Below are 20,113 nucleotides of genomic sequence, written 5' to 3'. Positions count from 1 at the left end.
ATCTGGGGATGGGTCCCGGAACTTGGTTCTCTAATATTCCCTGGCTGTCCCCCGTGTGTGGCCACCTTTAGTTAGGAACCCTGTGGTCAGTGTTGAGGTGAGTTTGGATGTTGTTGGGGTAGGTGGGTGAAGTAGGGGTGGGTACTTCTCCTGGGTGGTCTGGGCATTGGGGGTGGGGGAAGAGCAGGTTCTCCAGGATCAGCTGGGAGCCATAGGGGTGGCGTTGGGCCTGTTGCTTTGCTGTCTGACCACTTGAGCATTTGCCACCCCGGCTGTCTCTGTGGGGACGGGCCTCTTGCCCGCACCAGCGCCTGCGTAATTACGTCAGAGCCACCCCACTGCTTGTTTCTGGATACTGTGGGTGAAGGTACCTCCGTCTCTGGTGGGCTGGGCTCTGCTGAGGTCAGGCCTGGCTTGTCCTGGGCATTCTCTGCTTCCTCAGCACGTGGTGCTCAGCTGCCTCCAGGAGCTGTGCAGGGAGTAAGCAGCACGGGTGGGTCGGTCGGGAGCTGGCAGTGGGGTGCAGGCTCTGGAGCCCCTTGGGCAGTGCTGGCACCCAAGACTGTTGCCTGTGTCCCCGTAGGCTCCGTTCCTGGGTTTGGAGGTCCTGGGAGCTGATGGCCTGGCCCGGCCTGAGCCAGCAGGATTTCCAGGGTTGCTGGTCCCTTTGAGCTTGAGGTGGGGCCCTGAGACACAGGTGGATGGGGAGCAGAGTAGACCCCACACGGTTATTTACGCCCCGAAGCTGCCTCTGGGAGACTTCTGGAACTTGGGGACCAGGCACCCAAGGGACATGGGCCCTCTCCTCGTCCCCCAAACCACCGTCGGGGCTCCGTGGGCTGCCCTAGCCATTCTGCTGGTCAGCCCTGCAGGCCCCGTCCTCAGGGAGAGGGAGGTAGGGGAGTCTTCTCTAAGGCAGAGGGACCAAGCTCAGAGGGCAGGGAGCATCCTGGGTGAGGGTGTGCCCCAGCAGCCCTGCCTCTCGGGTGGCAGCAGCGGCCGCCTCTGGTGGGTTCAGGCCTGGTACCTCTGTCATCAGCGTCTCACAGCCACCCTCCGCCTGAGACTGGACAGCTTGGTGCACGAGACGTGGGTAGAAGGCCCACGGCTGGCCCACAGCGGACTGCAGGCCTCAGCAGGCAGGCAGGGTGGCCTGGGTTAACGGTGCTGCTGGAGGTGGCCCGAGAGAGGTGACGTTACTCAGCAAATTGTTGCTGTTGTCCCGTTTTTGTTTTTTTTTTTTTAATTTTTTTATTTTTATTTATAATAGTCACAGAGAGAGAGAGAGAGAGGCAGAGACATAGGCAGAGGGAGAAGCAGGCTCCATGCACTGGGAGCCCGACGTGGGACTCGATCCCGGGTCTCCAGGATCACGCCCTGGGCCAAAGGCAGGCGCCAAACCGCTGCGCCACCCAGGGATCCCCTGTTGTCCCGTTTTTAAAGCTTTATCGTGGATAATTTGAATAGAGGCAGAAATGGGCAAAATCGTGGGCTGAGCCTCATGGACCCGGCGCCCTCCGTCCTGTGCCTCCACACCTCCACCCGTCTTCCAACCAGACTCTGGCTGTCCCGTTCTCTGACGTGAAACCATCTTGGAGTGTGTGGCCACACCGTGGTCACACCTACGATGATGAGTGATTCCCTGATCCCAGTCTGTGCCAGCATGTTTAGGTTTGGGCTTGTCTCTGGGTTTTTGGTAGTTTCAGTTAGGATCCAAATAAGCAAGTAGTCTTTTGTCTTCCACACAGCGCAAGTAGTCTTTTGTCTTCCGATGAGGTGTCCACTTTCCCTCAGCGCTCTCCTTCCTCATGCAACTTGTGGAAACTGGCTCTGATGGCATCCCGGTTTGGACGACGCCTCTGTCAACCTCTGTGGTGTTATCTTGTGTGTCTCTGCCCTCAGTTTCCTGTAGTTTGCTAGTTGGTTTGGAGCTGCGTTGTGTGGCAAACCCCACTTCAAGCACTCTGGGGGCTCTTGTGGCCGGTGGCTAGTGTCGGACAGGGTGACAGAGACTTAGAATGCTCATCGGCAGAGGAAGTTCGGATGTGACAGTGCTGCTCGAGGTGTGGCCCATCATGGGTCAGGGTCAGGTGCTTGAAGAAGAGGTTGTGCTTGGCCAACCACTTCTTGGGCTATGCGCTGCTGACCTCAGCCACTGCTCCAGGACTCGGTTTGGGGCAGGAACTCAGTAGGGACTTGGTTCGTTGATGGAAATACCAGGGCCTTCGGGTCTTTTGTCACCTGGGGGGTACTTAGGGCCTCGCTCTTCCCTGCCTCTGCCCCTGAATGGCAGGAGAGTTGGGGTGACGGGGGAGGCTTGGCCTCCAGCATCTACATAGCACATGGGCGTGAGGGAGGTTGGGCAGTGGGGAGCAGACCACGGGGCCTGGCATGTGCGTGACGTGTTAGGCTGAATGTGCCACATGTGTTGCTGCCTAGAGGACGGGCCGGGGTCCCCTCCCTGAGCCCTCAGGGTCCCCTCCCTGAGCCCTCACCAGACAGAGAGCCTGGCTGCTGTGTGCTGGGCCCCGTGCCTGGAGTCTCTGAGGTTGTTTTCACGGTGAAGCTGATATTAAACCAAAGACACAGGCGATGGGGAGGGGGCTGCATTGGAGGGGGTGCCTGGAAGGACCCCCAGCGTAGGTGCATTGAGGTCTGAGAGAGAGCATCCCAGACAAGGGACAGCCTGGAGGAGTCTCGAGGCTCCGGGTGATGGAGGCGTGGGGGCTGAGCCTTTATCTGGAGAACTGCTGGGGACAGCATTGGAGAGTTCAAGGTGGAAGTGGCTCGGAACACTGGCTGCTGGGTGGAGATGGGTATCGGGAGGGTCTGGGCGTCCTGCATGCCCGGCTGCTCTCACTGTCCTGTCCCCTGAGCTGCTCGGTGTGGCCGGCCAGCACTCGGAATTCAGAATAAAAGCACATGTGTCACAGTTTCCCAATGGGACACGGAATGCGGATTTGCCAGAGCTGAAGACAGGAGGGCACGCGGTAGGAGGGGCCCCTTCCTGGGCAGGGAGGTGAATGGGGAGCCTCTGGCTGCCCCTGCAACACTTGGGTACTTGAAGGGGCCAACATCGGAGCATCCACGGGACCGGCAACTGTCAGGAGCTGGGGGCGCCTGGGAGTGGTGAGGACAGCCGCCTCCATGGGGGCGAGCCCACCTGCCAGACACCTGCCAGGTGGGGAGCACGTGCGAGCCTTTTATGTAACGAGGGGCCTGTAGCCGGAACATATTGAAACAACAAGGGTTTTTATGTATTTTTGATGCTAATGAGATAAAGGGCCCAATTAAACTATGGGTGAAGGATCTGAACAGACTTTTTTCCAAAAAAGAGACAGACGACCGGTAAGCCTATGCAAAAATGCTCAGCATGTGGCTTTCAGGAAAACACAAATCAAACTGCAGCGAGCTACCCCTCACACCCATGGGGATGGCTGTCTCCAAAGACAGATCGTAGCAAGTGTTTGGAGGATGTGGAGAAATCGGGCTGCCCACCCACTGCCGGTGGGGCCGAGAATGGGGCCGCACTCTGGAGAGCCATCTGTGGGCTCCCCAGAAGGCGAAATGTGGGGCCACGGTAGGACCCAGCAGTTCTCCTCCTAGGTGTCTACCCAGGGGAGGGGACATCTCTGTCCACACAGAAATCTGTACCCAGGTTTGCAGTGGCAGGATTCATCGTAGCTGGAAAATGGAAACAGCACAGGTGTTTTAGCAGCCGCAGAACCAGTGAGCAGGGCCGTCGGCCCACGCTTGGAGTACTGCTCAGCCGTTGACACAAACAAGGCCCTGACACCTGCTCCAACCTACATAAGCCTTGAAAGCACGTTAAGTGAAAGAGGCCAGACACAAGAGGCCATGTGCCGAATGATTTCACTGGTAGGAAATGTCCAGAACAGGCAACTCCGTGGAGCCAGAAGGCGGACTAACGTGTACAGCTGGGGTGGGGGAGGGGTTCGGAGAGGATGGCCAAGGAGTGTGGGGTTTCTCTTGCGGGGGATGAGAATGTCATGGGACCAGATAGTGGTGCTGGTGGCACAACTTTGAGAAGACACTAGAAGCCGCCAAGTTGTGAGCTTTACAAGGGTGACCTTTATAGTATGCGAGGTTCATCTGTATGGAAAGCCAAATGTCTGAAAAGAGCTGGGGGTGTGCACCCTGCTTCCCTCTGCCGGGTCAGCCTCTCCCTCCGTGGTTGCCACACGCCGGGTTCCTTGCTAAGCGCTTTCTGTCCTTTATCTCGCACTACCTCGCCACGATGCTGTGGGCTGGAAGCTCTCTTGGCCCCATTTTGCAGAGCAGGAAACTGAGGCTCTCCGAGGTTAAGTTACTCCCTAGGGTCACACAGCTGGTGAGTAGCGGCAGAGGTGATGGCGTCATCCCACTCTGGGGCATACCTTGGCCCTGCGCAGGGGGCCTGGCTCACGGAAGGGGGCTGGGGAGCACCCCTGGCTGGGATGGAGGGGGGCTGGGTGGGCTCTGGGCTCAGGCCTCGGCTGCTTGTTCGGCCCTGCCCTGCCCAGCCCTTCCCCACGGCTCCCTGCTCGGGCGGCCCTCGGCCCTCTAGGCTGTGGTTCTTCCCACTGACTTCCTGTCTGGTTCTGGAGACCCAGGAGTCGGGACTGGCCTGGAATCAGACCTGGTTCACATCCCAGCTCCTCCATTTCCTGCGTGACCTTGGCTGAGTCACTCAGCCTTCCCGAGCTCTCGTCTCCTCACTTGCAGAGGCGTGGATGGCCCTTCTGGGGTTGTGGGCGCATCCACAGGGCTCAGTGCTGGGGCCGCAGTGACTGCAAGCGTCGCCCGAGGGGCCTCTGAGCTCTGTTCTCTCCGCGGCCTCAGAGCCCATTACTTTGTCCCAAGCACTGGCCTCCCAGAGATGGTGCTTGGGTCCTTCCTGCCCTGCTGACGGAGCAGGAGCCTGGAGAGAGGAGCCCTGAGCACGTGTGTTGGTCACCGTGTTGTTCAGACCAAATGCCAGATGGGGGGGTGCAGGTCACACCCCTCGGCTCCCACCGCAGGGTAGGGGGGCACGGGTGAGCCCTGGGAGGCGCGGTCCTGCACACCCCTCGGCTCCCACCGTGGGGAGGCCTGAGGCCCGGAAGCCTTGCCGCCCCCTCGGCCCTGACCTTAGAGGTGGGTACTGCGCAGGGCCATGTGTCTGTTGGGAGCCGTGACCCCTGGCACGTCCCTCTGCTGTTTGGGTCTTAGTTTATGCATTTGTGTTTTTGATGCATTCAGGTACCGATGCGAGACACAGCGCGGCTTTAAGGTGTGATTAGAGTGTGTGGTTTCCCGTGTCCACCTTGCTCTGTGACCTGGGGTGATGGGGCCACGAGAGCCCCTGGGTGCTCCCCGCGTCGGCCCTGCTGCTGGGGCCCCTGTCCTGCGCGGCACACCCTGGTGACCTCACTCGAGCTGGGGGCGGAGGCGCCGGTGTCGACGAGACTCGGTTTCCCTCTCCTGCCTCCCTGCAGGCTCATCTTGCAGGCCTTTCTCGAGCCCGAGCCCAGGGCGTGTCCCAGGGGGGCCTCCTCCTCCCCATCCGGTGCTCTGCCTTGGGCCCGGGCGACAGGGTGGCCGGCCACCGTGTTCTAACAGCCGGCCGGGCAGCCCCGCAGGAGTGGCTCTCGCCCCCATGGGCCGCCCCAGAGGTGGTGAGCTGCTGCCCCCTGCTCTCCCACGGCTCGGGGACCCTGGCTCTTGAGGGGACCTGAGGCTCGGTTTCCAGCGAGGAAGCCATTTTGGGTGGAGATGTACGTTTTCCTTTCCAGAACATTGTGCAGCGGCCAGCGCCAGCAGCGGGAACCCAGACGGGCCCAACCCGCTGAGCCCTGGGGAATGAAAACATCGCGTTTGTCCTGCCGCCGTCTGGGGTGGTGGCGGCTGTCCGCGGGGTGCCGGGGTGTCTCGGCCGAGGCGGGCCGTGTCCACCGGGTGGCCGGGGCACCGACCGGGCGTGCCTGCAGCCGCCGGCCCAACGCGGCGCAGCTGGAAAATGCAGCTCACGGCCTTTTCTCCCGGAACACCTCGTTCTCTGTGGCTTGGCAGCTGTCTCCGCCAGGGGCCCGGGGGTGCCCGGCCGCCGTGCCAGGGCCAGCGTGGGCAGGGCGCTCTCCCTCCCTGTGGGGCCTGTGGGCCCGGGCCTGGCTGTGTGCTGTCCCTGCGGGCGTGCAGCTCGCCCCGGGTGCCACCCCAAGAGGGCTTGGTCCCATGCCGGGGCCAGAAGGCAGCTCCCCTCCTGGCCGGGGCAGCGCTTGGGGCTGGGCTCACAGCTCTGGTGGCCTCGGGGTCCCCAGCCTCCAAACCGCTCTCTAGCCCTGGTGTCCGCGGCTTCCAGCCCAGCAACGAGGGGGTGATGGGCTTGCTAGCCACGCTGGACTGGCGCCTATGCCACTGGAGAGCTGGAGGCCACGGCCCAGCTCCCCAGCTCCCCAGCTCCCCAGCCCGGACGGGGAGAGCCCAGCCTTTGGCCTCTGGGGAGGCGACGGTGGGCAGCGGCGTTCCTGGCCGTGGGAGGGATGGCCCTCCCCTCCTTCCCTAGCTGGCTGACAGGTCTGAGCGCATCTCCTGAGCGGGATGCCACACCCGGAGGGCCGCTGGACACACTCGGGTACGGGCCTTCTCCCCTTGCCCTGAAGGGTGGCCCCAGACCCTCTCCTGGGTGGGCCCCCAGCCTGGTCTTGTTAATGCCCTGACGGTGGCTGCCTCTGGGCAGGTTGATCTGGGGACATCTCTCCTCCAAGCAGTGTCTTTCTGTCCCAGCGTGGAGGACACCCCAGCCCTTGTCTCCTTTCTGCGGGTCAGACGCTCCCCTGCCCAGCCCGGCCTGGCCTGCGGTCCCCAGGAGTCCCTGGGCAGGCGGCGTCCCGCATGAGGTATCGCTGTCCCGTCCTGGTGAGAGGCCAGTAGTGGGAGGGCAGACCTCGGGTGGCGGGGCTCCCCAAAATGCTGGGAACCGTGGCCACCTCCTGTACCTGGGAGGTTCCCAGGCAGACCTCTCCTCCCCACAACCCCTCACTGCCGCCCCGGGCCGGTGGGCCCCTCCGGGGACAGCCCGCCTCTGCCCCCTCCCCAGCTGGCCCTCTCTGTGTGTTTGTCTTCAAATCCGCTCCTTCCTAAACTCGAATTCATTAATTTACACATCATCGTTTCCGGCCCTGGAAGCCAGCCTGGCTCGCCATAAATAGACAGAATGAAAACAGAGCGAGATTATTCCGCTCAGACTGGCTCGGTGCTCCCGGCGGCCGGCCCGGTGCTGCGGGGCCCCCAGTGCTGCGGGAGCTGCGGGGAGTTGCGGCATGGCCAGCACGGCCCACGGTGCAGGGGCGGAGCGGGAGGCCTCTCCCCTTCACCCTGGGCCTGGCTCCTGCAGGGGTGTCGGGGGTCCTCCCTGCTGGGCCCAGGAGAACCTGTTTCTCCCCAGAGCCAGCAGGGTCTCCGGGGAAGGAGAGGCCAGTCCAGGCTGTGTCTCCAGGAGCCCGGTGATGGAGGGCGGAGCACGGGGCCCTGGGCCCCAGACAGGGAGTGGGGTACATTCTTCCTGCCAGCACGGCCGTCCTGTCCTGCCAGAGGGAGGAGGCAGCTGCTGGCTCCAGAGGAGTGGGTTACATAACCTCCGCAGCGGCCCCTCCAGAGCCAGTCCCCCCCCCAAGCCCTGTTTCCAGTGCGGCGGCCAGCACAGGGGTGGGGGTGATGGGCTGGGGCCTGGCACTCGCCCCCGCCGCTGACCACATGCGTCTGGAATGTGCAGATGTTTCCTTGGGGGCTCCGGCTGGCCCCCAGACCCCGCCCAGCATCTGGACTGGGGAGCGGGCACACGGGCCACTCCTCTCCTTGGCAGAGGAGGAAACTGAGGCCGGTCAGGGCTGCAGGGCAGGGTCCCAGCTTCTCTAGGGCCTCCAGTTCCTCAGCTCTAGAAGGGTAGGGTGCTCTTGGAGCCGCCCTGGGCTCACGGACGCTCCAGACCTGCTGTTAATGACCACTTTCCTGCACCCTGACCCCTTCCCCTCCCCTGGGTACAGCCCCTCCTCAGCCCTCCCCGCTGGGGCCCAGATGTGAGCAGGGGCAGGACGCAGGTACTGAGCCTTCTGTGGAGAGGGCAGGGGGGAGCCACTGTGGCTCGTCGGATGGGGGTCCTTGAGCACCTTCCGGGCACCTCCAGTTTGTGGTGGAAGCAGGGTTCCCCCCGCCAGGCTTCTGCTTGGAGCAGGAAGGAGCAGACCCGGACAGATGGGGACCCCAAGGGTGCACACGCAGGGAGGCTGGTGCCCCGTCTCAGGAGGATGCCTGGTGTGGAGGGCGGGGGGAGTCAGGACCTCCCCAGCACGGGGACAGCCTGGGCTCCCCAGTGACTGCTGGGTCACTGCGGTGGGGGCGGAGAAGGACGGCCAGCCTCTCAACCTGATCCCTGGTGCCTGGGGAGGGGACACGTGTCTTGTGCTGTCGTGGGTGTGTGCCCGTGCCCTGGTGGTGTGTGGGTCCTCAGATCACCCACCTCCTCCCTAAGCTGGCCTGACCCCTCCAGTCTTGGCCTTGGGATCCTTGGAGGTTGCTCGTGTGGGCCTCGGGGGCACTGGGGAGCATCTAGCTGGCCAGAGGGTGGACCCTGCTTGGCCCAGGACCTCTGAGGGGTGCAGTCCGGCCAGGCTGCTGGCCCTCCTCCCGGTAGGGGCCGGCCGCTCGCTGCTTGGCCAGCCCCTGCTGCTGTAGCCCTGCTGGGCTCTTCGGCAGCTCCCTGGGCCTGCTGCGTCTCTCCCTGGTGGTTGCAGGATGTGAGGAACCCCAGCATGGGGGCAGGGTGTCAGACTGTGATGATGTCACCTGGGGGTTGCAGAGGAAACCTGGGTGGGTGGGGGCAGGGAGGCTGGCCCGGGGCCTCCTTGGCATTCCCCCCGAACATTGGCAGCCAGAACAAATGTGGACAAGTGGCTGTTGAGGACCTTGGGGCTGTGGGACCGTGCTGTCCATGTCCCCCTTCTGGTGACCCCCAGAGCTCCCCCTCCATGTCCCCTCTGCCTCCGCGTCTCTCCCAGTGGACACCGTTGCCCGTGGCCTGCCCCACGCAGATGCTCCCACAGCCTGGGGTGGGCTGCGGGGCTGGGGCTCGGCCTGGTTCTGCCCTTGGGGCCTGGGACCTTGGCCGAGCAGGATCCCCGAGAGCCTGCTGATATTTTCTGGGCCCCTTGGGCCAGGCCAGGCCCAGGTGAGCGTCAGGGGGGTGGGAGGAGGAAAGTGCAGGGAGCACGTGGCCAGCACCCATGACCGTGTGACCGTGATGGTGGGGCCTTCCACGTGCGGGGCCTGCTGGGCCAGGCAGAGCTGGCTGGAGGACCTCATGCACCGGGGACGGCCGGGAGCCACAGCCAGGAGGCCAGAGACAGCGATGTCCTGATGCGCGGGGGTGGGTGCTGGCTGAGTGGCCGGCCCCTCCCGCCCGCTGCCCTGCTTTCTCAGGCACCACGGGCGGTTCCCAGCAGCTGCCACTCGTGATGGATTTTCCAGAAAATGGGATGTGGAAAAACATTTTAGGGATTTTCCTTCTTTCTTTCCTCTTCTGCTTGAGGCCCCAGCTGGGAAGCTCCCCCGGGAACCTCCAGTGGGTCTCAGGCCCGTGCTCATCCTCGGGCCTGCATCCTCTGCCTCTGGCGTCTGGTTCTTCCTCAGTTCAGCCGTCAGGAGGTCTGCGAAGGCCTTGCTGAAGGGTCGCATGGCACAGCCATTGTCACTCCAGAGCATCATGGTTGGCCAGTTGGGTGGGAGTCCGGCCGCCCCTCCCTGGCCCCCAGGCCTGGCCTGCCCACCCAGCGCTGGGAGAGGGGTCGGGCTGGCGGGGGGAGCCTGTCGAGCGCGGAGTGGCCATTGTACCCTAGAAAGCCTTGCCCATCAGCACCCCGTCCCCGGCGACATGTGGGAAGGGACAGGGGAATCCGGGCTCCATGGTGAGGGGCACAGGTGACCCTGCCAGGGGGCCCTTGCCCCACGTTCCCTGGCCCCCGAAGGCGTCTCCAGCCCTAGAATTCCTGGAACCCAGGTTCTGGGTGGAGACGGATGCACATGTTTGCCCCACACAGGCACCCGCCTCCCTATGTATCTGTCCCCGCCCTCCCCCGGGACGGGAAGCCTGGAGGCCACTGAGACCAGCGCCTTGTCCCGGCACCTCGCACCTCGCTGGGATGGGGCAGGGCTCGTGGTCAGGGACCTGCCGCTCCTCGAGGGGAGGCAGCCTCCCCGCCTCACCTCCTGGCCCTCCCCTGCCAGCCCCCTTGCCACTGTCCCCTGTGAAGCTCCCCCCAGGCCCCCTGGGGCGCCTGTCTGTCGGCCCCTGCACACCTCATTTCTCCTTTTTTGAGGGCAGAACAGGTGTGGAAAACTCAGGGACTCACCTGCTCTCAAGACTGGAGCTGTTAGGTGTCCCCCCTTTCCGGCACTTTCTTTAGATCTTAGTTGGAAGAGTTACGGGGGGGGGGTGCTGCATTTTGCACCTGGACTTCCCCTGCACCTGTGCTGAGGGGCTGTACCCGCTCTGCCCACAGGTGAGGGGAGGAGCTCCGTGGCTCCCCTGTGTGTGTGTCTCCGCTGGTTCGGGGGTGGGGGCTGCTGAGGGCTGCACTGCATGTGCAAGGGCTCAAGCTGGCGCTGCTTTCGAACCTCTGGCCTGGAAGTTGAACTTTGCCAGGTTAGGCGCCCTGCCACCTGTCGGGTGGGGCGTGCTGGTCACAGCGGTGGGGGGCTTCTCCCCAGCCCCGCCCCCACCCCTTACCCCTGGGAGCCCCGCCTCCAGGGGGACGGGCACCCCTGTGGCCTGCTCCCCCCTTGGGTGCCCCCCGGCCCCCAGGCCATGTGGGGAGTGCAGATGGCAGGGTGGCCTGGAGGAGGTGCAGCCCGCAGCCCCTGCTGGTTGCCGTGAGACCCTGTGGGGCCGGCAGGTCTGCAGGGTGAAGCAGGGGTTGGGCTGTGGTGGGTGTCGCCTCCTGAGCCTGGTTCCAGACACGGTCTGCGGCATCAGGGGCTAGGCCGGGGCGCTGCTCCGGGCATCCCAGCCGCGAAGCCCCTGTGTCCCGGGGGCCTGTGTGCCCGGAGGCCCAGGCCTGGGCCGGCCCTCAGTGCCTCGGCTGCCCCAGGAGGACCTTGTTCTCACACCAGCCTGTTCCGACTCAGGTCCTGCCGTGTCTGCAGCAGGCCCTGTTTCAGAGGGTGACTGTTGGGGCTGGACGCGCGGCAGGCTGCCTCGGGAGGCCAGGGAGGTGCCCGGGAGGGGGTGCTGGGACCAGGCTGTGGTTGGGGCAGTGGGGGAATCTGAGTGTTGTAGGAGCTAGGTCAGCAGGGCCTGGAGGAGGCGTCAGCGGACCCCGGGCCTCTGCACCACTGGGGGGTCTCGGGGGCCTGCGGTCAGGCCGCTGAGAGGCGTTGTGGGGACATCGAAGGGCAGGCAGTGGCACCTGCAAGGGCATGGGCTCTGCGGGTGGGAGGCCCAGGCCTCGTCGGTGTGGAGGCCACGGCAGGGGGCTACTCCGACATGTGTGTGAGCCTGGGGGGATGAGAGGCTGAGGTGGAGCGGGTGACCGGAAGTGCCCCCCAAGTCAGGGTGCTCCGCAGGTCTCCGTCCCAGGAAGCGGGACGCCCCCAGGAGTCCAGGCGGGGAGGGAGAGTGGAGTCGTTGGCTGCGGGGTGCCTTGCTTGAAGGGCTTCCACCCTCCCCGGGCAGTGGGGGGAGCATTGCCAGCACTGGGGGTCGTGGTTTGGGAACGTTCACATCTTGGGGGTCAAGTGCTTTCGGGGGTATCCCCAGGGGTCAACGTGGCCATGACCGCCCGCTGTCTTCCCTGGGGCCCGGGCCGCGGTGGGTGTGAAGGGGTGCCGCGGCCTCTGGCCCTGCACCAGAATGGCCAGTGCCCTCTGGCCTGCGCTCCGCTGGCGTGGTGACAGCAGGGGTGGACGTCGCGTGCTTTTCCGTGGCTTTGATGCCTGTCTCTGCCAGTACGGTGACGCTGCTAGAAGGGCGTCCCGTTCTGCATTCTTTCACTCGATGTGGTTCCAGAATGTTGTCACTTGGGCTTTGGGCTCCTTTCCCACGGCTGGGTTACTCCCCGTCACGTCTGATTTTGAACGTCCTGTGGTTTGTGGAGAACAGGCTCTGACTCCTGGTCCCTGTGTCCTTGCGTGGGTTCTCGCGGGGTCACCGGGTCTCGGGAGGGTCCACTCCAACGCAGCAGCCACGCATCATGTTTCAGCCTGTGTATGTGATCCCCGACCCTCGTGCTTCCCGGTGGAGCTGTGTGTGACCTTGTTGCCGGGCCGGTGTGTTTCCTGGGGTTGTGTTCGCCTTGCTCTTCCCTGTGGCCTGTCCCCGTAGCCATGACAGGAGGCTGTCCACCATGGCCCCCTCCCCATTTACCTGCCTTCTGTCCTCCATAGTGTCTCGGGGGCATCCTGAGACCCTCCCCAGGCCAGTGACAGCGGGGCCCCGGGCCTGGAGACCCCTGGGCTGCCCTGGTGTGTTTTGGACCCTGTGTGGGGTGGCACTGCTGGGCCAGGGGTGGGACTCGGGGCAGAAAGGGAATGGCGCAGCACGTGGATGGAGTCCTGGGGGCCACCTGCCCTGTCCTGTTCCATTCACTTGGAGCCTCCATCCTGGCCCAGCCCCAGAGCAGCCTGTGGGGTGGGCCTCGGTCTGCCCTGTGCCCTGCGGGGCTCTGGCCCTGATCACTGACCACTTTGCTCCCCAGAGACGTCTCCCACAACCTGCTCCGGGCATTGGACGTTGGGCTCCTGGCAAACCTCTCTGCACTGACAGAGCTGTGAGTGGTCCCCCAAGGGGCCGCGGGAGTCTGCGGGGTGGGCCGGTGGCAGCTGCCTGTCCTCGTGTGGGTCACTGGGGCTCCCATCAGACCTGCTGTATCCCCCCTCTCTTCCAGGGATATCAGTAACAACAAGATTTCAACTCTAGAAGAAGGAATATTTTCTAACTTATTTAACTTAAGTGAAATGTAAGTGATTTTGGTGGGTGTCATTAGCCAAGCCCCTCCCCCATGACCCTCTTTGCCCTCCTGATCTGGCCTCTGTGCCCCTTCCCACTTGACTAGGCCCTGGGGACTGTCTGCTTGCCTACTGGAGCTCTCTCAGGGCCCGGTAGGCTGCCACAGGGGTGGTGGGATGCTGTGCTTGTCCGGGTACCCCCCCCCAACCATCTGCCCTGCCGTCTGCTGAGCACCTGGCCTCATGCCTCTCACAGAAACCTGAGCGGAAACCCGTTGGAGTGTGACTGCGGTCTGGCGTGGCTGCCTCGCTGGGCGGAAGAGCAGCAGGTTCACGTGGTTCGGCCTGAGGCGGCCACGTGTGCTGGGCCCGGCCCCCTAGCTGGCCAGCCCCTCCTCGGGGTCCCCTTGTTGGATGGTGGCTGTGGTGAGTGTGGCTGGAGTGGGGCCAGCTCGGGCCTTCCCTGCTGGGGAGGTCCCCGTAGGTGCTCCAGGGTTACCTGGCTGGTGGGAGGCGGGACCCGGGCAGCAGAGGCGCTTGGACAGTAATCACGGTGCTTGAGACAGGCCGGGTTGGGGTGAGGAAGGCCCTCTGGACCAAGGGGACGGCGCGAGGGGGCGGGAGGTGGGGACAGCAGCCGTTGGGTGGAGGTGACGTGATGGGGACCAGCCTGTCTGCTCCGTCCAGGTGAGGAGTACATTGCCTGCCTCCCTGACAACAGCTCGGGTGCTGTGGCGCTGGTGGCCTTCTCAGCCGCCCACGAGGGCCCACTGACGCCCGAGGCCTGCGGTGCCTTCTGTTTTGCGGCTGGCAATGGCCTTGGGGCCTTCTCAGACCAGGGCTGGTGCCTGTGCGGGGCCGCCCAGCCCCCCAACACCTCCTCAGCCTGCCTGCCCTTCTGCTCCGGCGCCCCACTGGCCCTTGCCCCTGCGTGTGGGGGCCCCACTCTCCTCCAGAACATCTTCCCCGCCTCCCCAGGGGCCGCCCTGGTGGGGCCTCAGGGACCCCTGGCCTCTGGCCAGCCAGCAGCCTTCCATGTCACTGCCTCCCTGCCCGTCAGCTCCACACGCTGGGACTTCGGTGATGGCTCCCCCAAGGTGGACATTGCTGGTCCTGCCACCACTCACCGCTACCTGCTGCCCGGGCTCTATCACGTGACTGTTGTGCTGGCCCTGGGGGCTGGCTCAGCCCAGGTAGAGACCCAGGTGCACGTGGAGGCGGCCCCTGCCTCCCTGGAGCTCACGTGCCTCACCTCGGTGCGCAGCGATGAGACCCTCAAGTTTGGCATCCGAAATCGTGGCGGCTCGGACCTGGAAGCCACATACAGCATTGTGGCTGTGGGCGAGGAGCCAGCCCAAGGTGGGTGCCTTCCCCGCACCCAAGGGCCGGAGTGGGTGGGACAGTTCCGGTTGGACACACATCAATGCCCTCTTCTGCACCTGCAGACCCCGCAGTGGTGCATCCGCTGTGCCCCTCGGACACCGTCATCTTCCCTGGTAATGGGCACTGCTACCGTCTGGTGGCAGAGAAGGCTGCCTGGCTGCAGGCGCAGGAGCAGTGCCGGGCCTGGGCTGGGGCCGCCCTGGCCATGGTGGACAGTCCCGCCATCCAGCACTTCCTGGTCTCCCAGGTCACCAGGTACCCCCCCACCCCTGGAGAGGCTGGGAGGTGAGGTCCCCAGAATGCCGGGGTAGGGACAGCCTGAGGCCTGAGGAGGCTCAGGAGGAGAGGTGGGGGTGGCTGGAGGAGCCGCGTCCAGCTGACATCCTGCTTGGTGGACACCATTCCTGACAGCTCTTCACACAGGTGTGGGGGTGAGGGTGGGGGAGCACCACACGTCCTGTCTGCTGCTCACCCCGCTGTCCCCTGCTGAGCCCCTCCTGGCAGGGGTGGGGACGGTGCTGCTGTGACCGTGGAGGCTGCCTGGGCCTCCCTGGACCCGGAAGAAATGTGCTTCCCTGCAGCCTGCACCACCCCTCCCCCGCTGCCATCAGCGCCTGCCGAGACCCATCTCCCCCTGACTCCCCGTGTGGGCCGACCCGATGAGATCATGCCCTGGGCATCCTCATGCCCTGCTTGTCCAGAAGGGGAGACTGAGGCCCAGAATGGTCAAGGCCTCTGCCCAAGGTCACCCGTTTAACTGGCAGTAGCTGGGCCCCCGCCCTGGCCCTGACCGTGGCACCTCATTCCTCTCCCGGTGCTCCCCTGTCCAGGTGTCGATAAGCCCTGCCTCCAGAAGGGTCTTCCCGCGTGGGCAGAGCTGTGGGCAGTGGCCTGTTTGGGGGGCTGATGTGCAGGTGTTCTGTTCCCCAAATGCTACACCCAGAGTTGCCTTTTTTTTTTTTTTTGGAGGTTTTTTTTATTTTATTTTTTGATTTTTTTGTTTTTGTTTTTTTGAAGATTTTTAGTATCCATTTTAGAGGAAAGGAGGAAGAAGAGGGGCAGGGGGAGAGAGGTTTTCCCGCAGAATGCCCCCTCAGCACAGAGCCCAGCATGGGGGCTCAATCTCATGACCCTGAGATGGTGACCTGAGCTGGAACTGAGTCAGCCGCTCAGCCAGCTGCGCCCCGCAGGCGCCCCTGCCCCCAGAGCCTTGTCACAGTACGGTGTGGGCGGGTGGGGCCCCGGCCCTGTACGCACGGGTGTGTGTGGACACTGCCGTGGCCTTGCTTGCCGGGTCTCCGAGCCTCCGAGTTTCCCCATGTGGAGAGTGGGGAGAGGGGCTCCCATGGGAGGGCTGGGGAGGGTGCTGTCTGTGCGGAGCCCCTGAGCGTCCCCCCACCGCCTGCCCGCAGGAGCCTGGACGTGTGGATCGGCTTCTCAGCCGTGGAGGGGGCGGAGGCGGGCCCGGTGGTGCAGGGTGCCGCCTTCAGCCTCGAGAGCTGCCAGAACTGGCTCCCCGGGGAGCCGCACCCCGCCACCGCCGAGCGCTGCGTGCGGCTCGGGCCTGCGGGCCAGTGCAACACGGACCTGTGCTCGGCGCCCCATAGCTACGTCTGCGAGCTGCGGCCTGGAGGTGTGCTGGGGCCGCGGTGGTGGGGTCACCTGTCCTGGATGGAAGGCGTCTCCCCGAAGCATGGGCGGGAGCTCCCCACGGCAGTCCCAGTCCTCCCCCGCCCCCAGGGCCCCCCCCCCCGACCACGCAGGGTCTCCGGGCTGCCCCTTCTGTCCTGGCCAGATGGTCACCTCCCCCATCCCGGGCTCCTTCCTTAGCTGTTCAATGGCCGCTGTGTTTGCTGAGCACCTGTTGTGCTGAGCTGAACCTGCCCCCGATGAGACAGACCAAGCTGCGGGGCCTGGGAGGCTCCTGCCAGGTGGCTCCGTCCGGGGTCCGGCCCTGCCTTGGGCCCCACAACGCTCTCCTCCGGGGCCCAGGACCTCATTGCACCCTTGTCATCCCAGGTCCCGTGTGGGACGCGGAGAACTTCCTCGTGGGAGCGCCCATTGGGGACCTGCAGGGACCCTTGAGCCCCCTGGCACAGCAGGAGGCCCTCTCGGCCCCCCAGGAGCTTATCGAGGTAGGCTGACCCCAGGCCCTCCAGGACACAGTCTGGAGCCTGAGCCTTAGACTGGCTGCTGTGGCTCTTTAAAAACAAGCTCTTTTTCCTGCCTTCCTGATGCCCCGTGTGCCCACTGGAGGTGCTGCAGGGACCCTCCACCACGCAGACAGCAGGCCCCACCCCAGTACCCAAGAAAGCTCTGGGTACTCCCGAGCCTTCTCTCGGGTGTTTGTGGGGGTTTTCACAAAACAAGGTGGCAGTTCTGCTCACAGATGGTTTCGACCTGATTTTTCATCCTGAGTGTCCTCCACAGTGTCAAGCCCCACCTGGTGGGGTAGACCAGGGTGGGACAGGCGGGGGAGGTCGGGGTCTGTGGAGCTGAGCAGCGCCCCCTGCCCCCCCTCAGGTGATGGTGTTCCCCAGCCTGGGCCTGAGCAGGGAAGCCTTCCTCACTGCAGCTGAGTTTGGCACCCAGGAGCTGCGCCGGCCCACCCAGCTGCGACTGCAGGTGTTTCGGCCCGTGGGAGAAGCAGGTGGGACTCTGTCTGGAGGTGGGGGGGTGTCTGTGCTGTCACGTGCACTGGTCCCATGGCTACTGGATTGGCCTCCAGCCATACATAGAGAGACCCACTCAGCCTTGGGATCCCCAGGACTGCGTATGTCAGCTGACCCAGTGTCAGGAGGGGGAGAGGCGTGATGGTGGGGGCCCGGCTGCTGCCTGGCAAGTCCTCGAGTCATGGTGGGGGTGTCCCCGACTCGGGCTCATCAGCAAGACCAGCGTACCTCTTCTCCTTGCAGGGGCCCCAGGGAACAGCAGGGAGCCTGAGAGTGGGTCCCGGGAGAGCCGGACTGAGTCAGTCCCTGAGTGCACCCCAGAGGGACGCTGGTGCCCCAGAGCCAGTATCCACCTGCCACCAGATGACCCCTGCGGCCCCTGGGCCTGTGCCAATGGGTCCATGTCTGGGCCAGGACTCCCCGGGGCCTCCTGTGTGCTGCTGAGGGAGTTCCTCTTCTCTGTACCGGCGGGTCCTCCTTCCCAGTACTCAGTACGTGTCACTGGCCTGGGTGCCAGCTGCCTCCCCTCTGCTGCCCGAGGTCTGGGTCTCCCCATCAGACACAAACTGCAGACCCTTCCACTGAGCCCCCCCAGCCCCTGCCACGGCCCTGCCCTGGCTTTGTCAGTGTCCCTGGTTAGCACCACAGCCTCAGAAACTGCCACCTTGGCCGTTTGTGCTTATATTGGGCACAGCATCTGCAGAAGCCCTACGCCTGCCCAGGAAAGGCCCACCCCTGCCTGCATCCTTGCCTCCCCAAACCCCCCGCTCTGAGCCTGTGCCACTGTCCCTTGTGAGTGAGAGTCTGGGCTGGCCCGGGTGGAACCTGCCCACCTGCTGGAGGCCCTGCTTCAGTGCTCCCTTGCAGAGCCCCTGACCCGCAGTGGCCCCCTGGGAGGGCCTGACACGACCTACCTTCCTCTCCTGTAGGTCACCTTCCGTGGCCAGGACGGGCCCCTGAAGCCTGGTGACCTCATCGCCCTGCAGCATGACGCGGGACCAGGTGCCCTTCTGTGCTGCTCTCCAGCACTTGGTGCCCCTGGGGCTGAGGCCCCCTACTTTTCCGCCACCTCCCCGGCCTGGCTGGTGCACCTCCCTGCTCAGCTGGAGGCAGCCCCGGCTGGCCCAGCCTGTGCCTTGCGGCTGCTTGTGGCTACAGAGCGCCTCACCACCCTCCTGGGCCTGCGGCCCAACCCAGGGCTGCGGCGGCCTGGGCGCTATGAGGTCCGGGCCACCGTGGGCAACAGCGTGTCCACACACAACCTGTCCTGCAGCTTTGACGTGCTCTCCCCCGTAGCTGGGTTGCGTGTCGCCCACCCGATCCCCCACGACGGCCGCCTCTACGTGCCCACCAACAGCTCAGTCTTGGTGCTCCAGGTGGACTCTGGCACCAACGCCACCGCCACGGCCCGCTGGCCTGGGGGCAATGCCAGTGCACCCTTTGAAGCCACCTGCCCTGCCACAGTGGCTGCCCTGGTACCCAGCTGCACTCTTGAGGCCAATGACACCCTGTTTGCGGTGCTTGTGCTGCCTGGGCTCAGCGAGGGTGAGCACGCGGTGGAGATCATGGTGGAGAACAGCGCCGGCCACGCCAACCTCAGCCTGCGGGTCAAGGCCGAGGAGCCCATCTGTGGCCTTCGTGCCGCCCCCAGCCCCGAAGCCCGTGTGCTGCAGGGAGTCCTGGTGGTAAGTGAGGCCAGACAAGGTGCTCGTGCTGAGGGCAGGCCCTCCCTGGGGAGGACGCAGATCGTCCTCTGGGGACAGCAGGCTCCATGGTTGGCTTCCCGGAGGGTTCTGTTAGGTGGCTTGTGAGTTCCGGAGTCAGTGAAGAGGCCCTGCTAAGACAGCGGCTGTAAAGGTGCTGACTCTGCTGCCGCTGTGCACCAGAAGCCCGTTGCAAGTTTGCGAACCTGCGTGTGTTCTCGAGGCCCCTGCTGTGTTCCCACCAGGCTAGAGGGTCTGGTGCCCTGCTGCTGGCCCCGTGCCAGGCTGTCCCTCCCCGCCGGGCAGCCCTCGGCTCCGCGGCCTTCACACATGGGCCGTCGGAAGGGCCGTCTCTAGCTGCCCTCCACCCATGCAGCTGTGGTCTCGGCGTACCCCGGCCACACCTGGTCTGTCGGCCGCCTTGGTGAACATCCCTGAGCACGAGGCCCTCTGAGTCTGCCGGGCCTTCCTGGGCAGCCTGTGCTGTCCACAACTCAGGGGCCCGGGGAGAGCCCAGGGATGGGGCGTGCGGACGTCCAGAGATGGAGGGCTCTTTCCATCGCTGGTACTGGGTCGCTTTCCAGATCGGGAAAGTGAGGGGCTGAAAGGTCAAAGTGTGTGTCAGCCCCAGCCCAGCCCCACACCACGCGGCCCCTCACCTTCTCCCCTGTGGTGTCTTGAGGTCAGCCCTGAGGCCCCCCAGGAGGAGTGTCCAGGTGGGGGGACCTGAGCTGAGGGTGGAGTTGCCCCCAAAGGCCGATGCTATGCCCTTCCTGCAGAGGTACAGCCCCGTGGTGGAGGCCGGCTCTGATGTGGTCTTCCGCTGGACCATTGATGACAAGCAGTCCCTGACCTTCCACAACGTGGTCTTCAACGTCATCTACCAGAGTGCTGCCGTCTTCAAGCTCTCGGTGGGTGGGGGGTGCGGGGGGGGCGGGGGCCGTGGGGGGGCGGGCGGCGCTCACCTTTGCTTTCCCTTCTGCTTTGCTCCCGAGGACGCCCGGCTGGCTGCGGGTGAGTGCAGGGTGGGATCTGTCCGCTGCCCCGCGGCCTTCCCGCCACCTGCAGCAGCCCACGCACGGCTACCTGTCTCTACAGCTGACGGCCTCCAACCACGTGAGCAACGTCACCGTAAATTACAATGTCACCGTGGAGCGGATGCACAAGATGAAGGGCCTTCGGGTGTCTGCCGTGCCACCCGTGTTGCCTCCCAACACGACTCTGGAGCTGGCCGCGCACGTGCTGGTGGACTCAGCTGTGGAGGTGGCCTTTCTGTGAGTGCGCGGCCTGGCAGGCAGTGGGGCAGGCCGAGCCGGGCAGGGCTGGTGCCGGGCAGTCCCCCAGCCTCCACGCCCCCACCTGCCAGGAGCTGCCGGT

General features: G+C 64.7%; 1 protein-coding gene across 5 annotated transcripts in view; it reads left to right on the top strand.

Moving 5' to 3' along the window:
- Positions 1–20,113, top strand: part of PKD1 (polycystin 1, transient receptor potential channel interacting) — a 41,726-nt gene that overhangs the window by 1,653 nt on the left and 19,960 nt on the right. For 3 of the 5 annotated variants that reach the window (XM_072835320.1, XM_072835319.1, XM_072835318.1), the window contains exons 2-14: positions 12,729–12,800; positions 12,918–12,989; positions 13,235–13,404; positions 13,666–14,337; positions 14,424–14,616; positions 15,774–15,994; positions 16,381–16,496; positions 16,885–17,011; positions 17,277–17,524; positions 17,963–18,718; positions 19,516–19,647; positions 19,732–19,750; positions 19,835–20,111. In XM_072835320.1, coding sequence (XP_072691421.1) covers positions 12,729–12,800; positions 12,918–12,989; positions 13,235–13,404; positions 13,666–14,337; positions 14,424–14,616; positions 15,774–15,994; positions 16,381–16,496; positions 16,885–17,011; positions 17,277–17,524; positions 17,963–18,718; positions 19,516–19,647; positions 19,732–19,750; positions 19,835–20,111 — 3,075 coding nt within the window. The remainder of the gene's footprint in view (positions 1–12,728; positions 12,801–12,917; positions 12,990–13,234; positions 13,405–13,665; positions 14,338–14,423; positions 14,617–15,773; positions 15,995–16,380; positions 16,497–16,884; positions 17,012–17,276; positions 17,525–17,962; positions 18,719–19,515; positions 19,648–19,731; positions 19,751–19,834; positions 20,112–20,113) is intronic. The other 2 variants (XM_072835322.1, XM_072835321.1) reach the window with 1 other exon arrangement.

The sequence above is a fragment of the Canis lupus genome, chromosome 8 (genome assembly GCF_048164855.1).
Source record: "Canis lupus baileyi chromosome 8, mCanLup2.hap1, whole genome shotgun sequence".
Lineage (NCBI taxonomy): Eukaryota > Metazoa > Chordata > Mammalia > Carnivora > Canidae > Canis > Canis lupus.
The sequence above is the reverse complement of the archived record's forward strand: the minus strand, read 5'-3'. Positions and strand labels throughout refer to the sequence as shown.